The sequence below is a fragment of the Coregonus clupeaformis genome, chromosome 1 (genome assembly GCF_020615455.1).
Source record: "Coregonus clupeaformis isolate EN_2021a chromosome 1, ASM2061545v1, whole genome shotgun sequence".
Lineage (NCBI taxonomy): Eukaryota > Metazoa > Chordata > Actinopteri > Salmoniformes > Salmonidae > Coregonus > Coregonus clupeaformis.
In genome coordinates this window covers 24,123,943-24,132,704 of record NC_059192.1, presented here as the reverse complement: position 1 = coordinate 24,132,704, position 8,762 = coordinate 24,123,943, and the positions used below count along the sequence as shown (strand labels likewise).

The 8,762-nt window shown below is 45.3% G+C and overlaps 1 protein-coding gene across 1 annotated transcript; it reads left to right on the top strand.

Annotated features, from left to right (window-relative positions):
- Positions 1-2,999: 2,999 nt before the first annotated feature.
- Positions 3,000-5,883, top strand: LOC121582224 (phenylethanolamine N-methyltransferase). Its single transcript, XM_041897897.1, has 3 exons — positions 3,000-3,373; positions 4,759-4,975; positions 5,427-5,883. The coding sequence occupies exons 1-3, from the start codon at positions 3,172-3,174 to the stop codon at positions 5,866-5,868; spliced, it is 861 nt and encodes a 286-aa protein (XP_041753831.1). The 5' UTR covers positions 3,000-3,171; the 3' UTR covers positions 5,869-5,883.
- Positions 5,884-8,762: the final 2,879 nt, after the last annotated feature.

The following is an 8,762-nucleotide window of genomic DNA, read 5'->3' as shown; positions in this document are numbered from 1 at the left end:
GGTGAAGCTGGTTGAGAGAATGCCAAGAGTGTGCAAAGCTTTCATCAAGGCAAAGGGTGGCTATTTGAAGAATCTCAAATATAAAATATATTTTGATTTGTTTAACACTTTTTTGGTTACTACCTGATTCCATATGTGTTATTTCATAGTTTTGATGTCTTCACTATTATTCTACAATATAGAAAATAGTAAAAATAAAGAAAAACCCTTGAATGAGTAGGTGTGTCCAAACTTTTGACTGGTATTGTATATTTCAAATGTAGGTGTACCACCCCTTTATAGCAGTCGTTTCTACTAAATAAATATGTACTTCAACATTCTAAAAACTAAATGATACTACAACAAATTGTGGTAAATCAGCTTTTTAGTACTAATGTGGATTGTACTTTGAAAAAAGCTGCACATTACTTAAGGGAAACATTTATATCTTCGTTTGACAGAATATGCAAATGAACTGTAATTTTGCTAAAATAACAGTCAGTTTTTTCCCAGTTTTTTTTCCAGATTACATTAATTACATGTATAATGATGTTTTGATAAGAATTAAGTTAATATTTTGCTATGATTGTTACTTTTTCCGATGGTTTCGTCTTGGGGTCAAAATGACCCCACAATAGAATCACTATTTATTAAAAAGGTGTCTTATGTCAAACACACACATGTACACACACACCGAATTAGGCTATCTACACCCTTACAAAAAAGTCCTACAGGAATCCAGCATGAAAAACCCTACAGGAATCCTGCAGAGTATACAGTGGGGAGAACAAGTATTTGATACACTGCCGATTTTGCAGGTTTTCCTACTTACAAAGCATGTAGAGGTCTGTAATTTGTATCATAGGTACACTTCAACTGTGAGAGACGGAATCTAAAACAAAAATCCAGAAAATCACATTGTATGATTTTTAAGTAATTAATTTGCATTTTATTGCATGACATAAGTATTTAATACATCAGAAAAGCAGAACTTAATATTTGGTACAGAAACCTTTGTTTGCAATTACAGAGATCAGACGTTTCCTGTAGGTCTTGACCAGGTTTGCACACACTGCAGCAGGGATTTTGGCCCACTCCTCCATACAGACCTTCTCCAGATCCTTTAGGTTTCGGGGCTGTCACTGGGCAATACAGACTTTCAGCTCCCTCCAAAGATTTTCTATTGGGTTCAGGTCTGGAGACTGGCTAGGCCACTCCAGGACCTTGAGATGCTTCTTACGGAGCCACTCCTTAGTTGCCCTGGCTGTGTGTTTCGGGTCGTTGTCATGCTGGAAGACCCAGCCACGACCCATCTTCAATGCTCTTACTGAGGGAAGGAGGTTGTTGGCCAAGATCTCGCGATACATGGCCCCATCCATCCTCCCCTCAATACGGCGCAGTCGTCCTGTCCCCTTTGCAGAAAAGTATCCCCAAAGAATGATGTTTCCACCTCCATGCTTCACGGTTGGGATGGTGTTCTTGGGGTTTTACTCATTCTTCTTCTTCCTCCAAACACGGCAAGTGGAGTTTAGACCAAAAAGCTCTATTTTTGTCTCATCAGACCACATGACCTTCTCCCATTCCTCCTCTGGATCATCCAGATGGTCATTGGCAAACTTCAGACGGGCCTGGACATGCGCTGGCTTGAGCAGGGGGACCTTGCGTGCACTGCAGGATTTTAATCCATGACAGCGTAGTGTGTTACTAATGGTTTTCTTTGAGACTGTGGTCCCATCTCTCTTCAGGTCATTGACCAGGTCCTGCCGTGTAGTTCTGGGCTGATCCCTCACCTTCCTCATGATCATTGATGCCCCACGAGGTGAGATCTTGCATGGAGCCCCAGACCGAGGGTGATTGACCGTCATCTTGAACTTCTTCCATTTTCTAATAATTGCGCCAACAGTTGTTGCCTTCTCACCAAGCTGCTTGCCTATTGTCCTGTAGCCCATCCCAGCCTTGTGCAGGTCTACAATTTTATCCCTGATGTCCTTACACAGCTCTCTGGTCTTGGCCATTGTGGAGAGGATGGAGTCTGTTTGATTGAGTGTGTGGACAGGTGTCTTTTATACAGGTAACGAGTTCAAACAGGTGCAGTTAATACAGGTAATGAGTGGAGAACAGTAGGGCTTCTTAAAGAAAAACTAACAAGTCTGTGAGAGCCGGAATTCTTACTGGTTGGTAGGTGATCAAATACTTATGTCATGCAATAAAATGCAAATTAATTACTTAAAAATCATACAATGTGATTTTCTGGATTTTTGTTTTAGATTCCGTCTCTCACTGTTGAAGTGTACCTATGATAAAAATTACAGACCTCTACATGCTTTGTAAGTAGGAAAACCTGCAAAATCGGCAGTGTATCAAATACTTGTTTTCCCCACTGTATGTAAAATATGTTGGTAGCATGAGGGTTAAAATGGACACAACATTTCACCAGACATTGTTCATTTGAGTTGTAGCTGTCTTTGTTAGTACAGAAGTCTTAAGCTAAATGTCTTACCTCATCCATACAACAATCTTTGCCTTCCACTTCAATCTCTCTAAACATCCCAACTTTCCTCTCTTTCCTCTCTTTCCCCCTGTACAGCAAAACAAAATGGCCGCCTGACTGATAATTGACAGTGATTAAACCTCTATGTTTGTTTTTGCCTGAGAGCTCCTTTTTGCGATGGGGGAGATAAGAGAGTCTATAAGGGGTTGGGGGCCTTGAAGTGCTTGTGTGGGCAGCCATTAGTGGATTTCCTTGGGGAGAAAGCCCTCTGTGTGATGGTATCAGTCCCCCTGGGCTAGGGGAAGTGGAATAGTGGATGGCCCAAAGGTATCAGGTGGTCACACCGTCCCAGAAAGAGGCTGAGGGGATCGCTATCTTGTCTGATAAGAGAGAGAGAGAGAGAGAGAGAGAGAGAGAGAGAGAGAGAGAGAGAGAGAGAGAGAGAGAGAGAGAGAGAGAGAGAGAGAGAGAGAGAGAGAGAGAGACTGCCCCAAAGCTTAGGAACACAGACAGACATAGACAAAGCACACGCACACACTGAACACACACGCACAACACAACACACACACAGGTATTAATACTGGGGGAGACAGAGACCGTTTTCCACTCACCTGCTGACCCACTGATAGAAAGGCAGAAAAGGGAGAACTGAAAAGGAGTGGAAACAGTGGGAAAGAGGGGTTCTGATAGAGAAAAAAGGCATGGACAGGGAGGTGAAAAAGTTAAAAGAAGAGATTGAGAGAGAGAGAGAGAAGGGTGTGGCGGCTATGGTAGCTTGTTACCAAGGCTTTGACCCGGCAGCCTATCTACAGTATAACTACATGCCACCGCGGGCGGACTTTGACCGGCAAGACAGCATCGTACCCTGGAAACTAGGATGTCTGCACAGAGCTTTTACCGAGGGTGAGTGAGCGTGTGTGTGTAACGGGATCAGTGTGCTGCTAACAGCTTAGCTTACTCCACTGTCCGACTGCCCTATACTGAGCTTGAATCAGTGATCCTCTGCTTCACAAACACAAGTGACCGCCCTCCTTGACAACGTTCCAACGGTTTGTCTATTTCGATAGCTCCATCCGCGACATTTCAAGCTTGATGTGGAGTGATCTTACGGTATGTTCTTAACTCCGTTACACTCGTCCCTTCTAAACTCGCTACACAGTGAGCTACTCCAGCCGTTGAGTTGAGCCAAACTGCCAAGCCGGGCCACGGTACCACTGTAACAGGGGTCAGCATGTTGCTAACAGCTAACTACATGTTCCGACTGCCCCATACTGGGCTCGAACCAGTGATCCTCTGCTTCACAAACACACGTGACTGCTCTCCTTGACAATGTTGCAATGGTTTGAGCTACCGAAAAATATCTAATTCGATAGCTCCATCAGCGACATTTCAAGCTTGCTGTGGAGAGACCTTACGGTACGTTCTTAACTCCGTTACACGTGCGTGTGTGCGTGCTTGTTTGAGTCTGTGTGTGTGTGGAAGAAAACTGTTTCAGTCAGTTTTCTTCCATTTGGTGCCTAATGGATCCAATTTGAGGTGTTAAACTCAACTCCTGTGTGTGTGTGTGTGTGTGTGTGTGTGTGTGTGTGTGTGTGTGTGTGTGTGTGTGTGTGCATCTGTCTGTTTGTCTATCAGCGGCAGTATGAATTACATTTTTCACTGAGGGTGTGATATATGAAATATGTACTATATCTGTGTTTTTGTGCACGTACAGTATATTTGTAAATGGAGAGGGGTGAGTGTGTTTAATGTTGTATCACATCTCTCTCTCTACACCTCGTTCTGTCGACCCCTTCGGTCATCTCCCTCTCTCCCACCGTTACTCCCCCCTCCTCTCCCTCTCTCTCCCACCCTTACTCTCTCTATTTCCTCCCCTACCCTCCTCTCCCTCTCTCTCCCACCCTTTTACACTACCAATCAGGTTTGTTCAAATAGCATCCATCTCATTGGTCAGTGCTGATCAGTGACCCACCATGCGTCCCTACACCTTCCCCCTAGCCCTTTAGGGTGCACAGATCTGAATGGACTGTAAGTGGAAGCAATGAAGTGGGGGGTGGCAGGTAGCTTAGTGGTTAAGAGCGTTGTGCCAGTAACCGAATGGTTGCTGGTTCTAATCCCGAGCCGACTAGGTGAAAAATCTGTCGATGTGCCCTTGAGCAAGGCACTTGAGCAAGGCACTTAACCATACTTGTAAGTCGCTCTGGATAAGAGCGTCTACTAAACTGTAATCTATCTCTACCCTTTCTTTCTACCTCCCTTTTTCCCCTTCCTTCTATCTACCCCCCCAGGTGACGTGGGAGGTGAGGTGTTGGTGGATGTGGGCTCAGGGCCCACTCTATACCAGGTGTTGAGCGCTTGCGAGGTGTTCGACACGGTGTTCCTCACAGACTTCCTGGAGGTGAACAGGCAGGAGCTGAGGCGTTGGCTGCAGGGCGAGGGCAAGGGCTACAGCAGCCTGGACTGGACGCCCTACCTGCAGCATGTCTGCAAGCTGGAAGGCCGAAGGTGGGTGCTGATGTTAGTGTTAGACAAGGGTCGTACTAATTAGTGCACACCGTCGCAAAAGATTTGCAACGGAAAACGAAAAGAAGCGTTTCATATTGGACAAGTTAAACAGGTTGAACAGGTTGTCCCTTCCTGTTTCAGTCAGTTTTCTTCCATTTGGTGCCTAATGAATATGATTTGAAGTGTTAAACTCAACTCCTTGAGGGACGCATTAGAAGTGTCTGCTGGTTTTCACTCTTGCCTATAAACTCTAATTCAGATTTAGACCTGGGAAACCAGGTGCGGGGACTGACTTCCTAGCATATCAATGAAATTGATTGGTCAAGTAAGTGCAAGGGACTGGCTCTCGAGGACTGACGTTTGACACCTGTCCAGATCTGGGTTGAAAACGTCAGGTCTCCATTAAATAATATATGTTTATTGTTGTTAATTGTTTTATTGTTCTGATCAGCCCTTCAGCATGGACCGAGAAAGCTGCACGCCTGCGTTCGGTTGTCTCCGACATTCTCCCCATCGACGTGCACCTCCCCCGCCCCCTCCCCCTTGACTCCCAGCTCCCCACAGCCGGCGCCGACTGCCTGGTGTCCTGCTTCTGCCTAGAAAGCGTCAGCCCCGACCTTGCCTCCTTCACCCGGGCCCTGGGTCACATCAGGGGCCTCCTCCGGCCCGGGGGCCACCTGCTCCTGATTGGGGCCCTGGGTGAGAGCTACTACATGGGGGGGCCAGGTGTGCGCATCCCTGTGGTGCCCCTGGATGAGGCCCAGGTGTGTGCCAGCGTGAGGGCCAGTGGGTACACGTTGGTGAGGCTGGAGGTGTACACGCTGCCCCAGGGCATGAAGGTGGGGGTGGACGACGTGACGGGCGTGTTCTTTGTGAAGGCCAGGAAGCCATAGAGGAGAAGGAGGAGGAGGGGGAGGAGGAAAGGAGAGGAGGAGGAAGGTAGGTGGGTGGAGGTGGGAGGGGAGGAGGAGGAGGAGGAGGAAGATAGGTGGGTGGGTGTTTGTGGGAGGGGAGGAGGAGGAGGAGGAGGAGGAGGAGGAGGAGGAGGAGGAGGAGGAGAGGTTGGATGGGACTAGGATGAGTCAAAGTCTAAAAGAGATGTGGTCAGAAGGTAAACAATAGATGATGAGGAAGATAAGGAATGAAAAAAGTGAAGAAGTGGTGGAGGATGTTGGATTAGTGATAAGGCAAACTGTATTTAAAAAGAGGAGGAGAGAGGGGAAAGATTGGATCAGAAGAGTGAGGAAGTAAACAATAAAATAAGATTAAAACACATAAATAAAATAGCATTTTGAATGGGAAAAGTGAACGAGAGAAAGAGTAGGAGAGGAAGATTGTTAACAATTTCCACAATAGAAATCCAATTAACATTTACGGCCCTTCACTGACATTTGACTTCAAGAATAAAAGGTATACTTCTGCCCTCTGCTGTTGAAATGAACTACCTGCAGCATCTTGATCTTAGTCTTGAACCCACTGGCTGCGTTTACATAGGCAGTCCAATTCTGATCTTTTGCCCAATTATTCTCAAAAGAGCTGATCTGATTGGTCAAAAGAATTGGACTGCCTGTGTAAATGCAGCCACTGAGTATTTGGGTTTGCTACCAATGCATTCAAAGGCAATTACTTCATAGAGCCTGAATTTGATAGGTTGGTGGAAGACCCAAGTATGTTTTCGTACTTCAACTTCGACCCGAGAAGTCATGTAAATCTAACAATTAAGTTATTTTCTATGAGGGTTAAGGTTAGTCTTTTAGGTTTAGTCAGCGATTGGCAATGTTGATGGCTGTTTAAAAAAGTGTTTGTTTGTCACAGATAGGACTAAATAGGCTTTAAGTCTCAATTGATTTGGATTGTTTTTTACATCAAAGTTCCATGCTCTCCAAACCATTAACCAACCACTTTGTATGTTTAAAATGTATTTTTATTGTGGTCTCTTATTGGGTTATGTATTATTCTCTCTGGCTACTTTTGGCTTGTTGGTCAACGTTAACTTGGCTTGGGGCTTCACTGACTTTGCCTGAAGTTAAATAAAAACATTGAACTGTTACCTGTTTCTGACTGTCCTATTTCATTCCAGTCTGTTCTCAACTACAAAATAATTTGTATATTCCACTTAATTTGTACACTAGAGCAGTGGTTCCACTTGTGGATAGCAGCAGATATCCAGGTAGGTCAGGGGATGAACTTTTGTGTGCATTGTTACAAAAAATGAAAGCTTTGCACACTCTTGGCATACTCTCAACCAGCTTCATGAGGTAGTCACCTGGAATGCATTTCAATTAACAGGTGTGCCTTCTTAAAAGTTAAATTGTGGAATTTCGTTCCTTCTTAATGCGTTTGAGCCAATCAGTCGTGTTGTGACACGGTAGGGGTGGTATTCAGAAGACAGACATATTTGGTAAAAGACCAAGTCCATATTATGTCAAGAACAGCTCAAATAAGCAAATCGAAACGACAGTCCATCATTAATTCAAGACATAAAGGTCAGTCAATACAAAACATTTCAAGAACTTTGATAGTTTCTTCAAGTGCAGTCGCAAAAACCATCAAGCACTATGATGAAACTGGCTCTCATGAGGATTGCCACAGGAATGGAAGACCCAGAGTTACCTCTGCTGCAGAGGATAAGTTCATTAGAGTTACCAGCCTCAGAAATTGCATCCCAAATAAATGCTTCACAGAGTTCAAGTCACAGACACATCTCAAAATCAACTGTTCAGAGGGGAATGTGTGAATCAGGCCTTCATGGTCAAATTGCTGCAAAGAAACCACTACTAAAGGACACCAATAAGAAAAAGAGACCTGCTTGGGCCAAGAAACACGAGCAATGGACATTAGACTGGTGGAAATTTGTCCTTTGGTCTGGAGTCCAAATTTAATGTCTTTGTGAGATGCGGTGTGGGTGAACAGATGATCTCCGCATGTGTAGTTCCCACTGTGAAGCATGGAGGATGAGGTGTCATGGTGTGGGGGTGCTTTGCTGGGGACTCTGTCTGTGATTTATTTAGAATTAAAGGCACACATAACCAGCATGGCTACCACAGCATTCTGCAGCGATACGCTATCCCATCTGGTTTGGGCTTAGTGGGACTATCATTTGTTTTTCAACAGGACAATGACCCAACACACCTCCAGGCTGTGTAAGGGCTATTTGACCAAGAAGGCGAGTGATGGAGTGCTGCATCAGAAGACCTGGTCTCCACAATCCCCCGACCTCAACCCAATTGAGATGGTTTGGGATGAGTCGGACTGCAGAGTGAAGGAAAAGCAGCCAACAAGTGCTCAGCATATGTGGGAACTCCTTCAAGACTGTTGGAAAAGCCTTCCAGGTGAAGCTGGTTGAGAGAATGCCAAGAGTGTGCAAATCTGTCGTCAAGGCAAAGGGTGGCTATTTGAAAAATCTCAAATCTCAAATATATTATGATTTGTTTAACACTTTTTTGATTACTACATATTGCAGTGCAAATAGTTTGGGTAGCCATGATTAGCTGTTCAGGAGGCTTATGGCTTGGGGGTAGAAGCTGTTGAGAAGTCTTTTGGACCTAGACTTGGCACTCCGGTACCGCTTGCCATGCGGTAGCAGAGAGAACAGTCTATGACTAGGGTGGCTGGAGTCTTTGACAGTTCTGAGGGCCTTCCTCTGACACCGCCTGGTATAGAGGTCCTGGATGGCAGGAAGCTTGGCACCAGTGATGTACTGGGCCATATGCACTACCCTCTGTACTGCCTTGCGGTCGGAGGCCGAGCAGTTGCCATACCAGGCGGTGATGCAACCAGTCAGGAT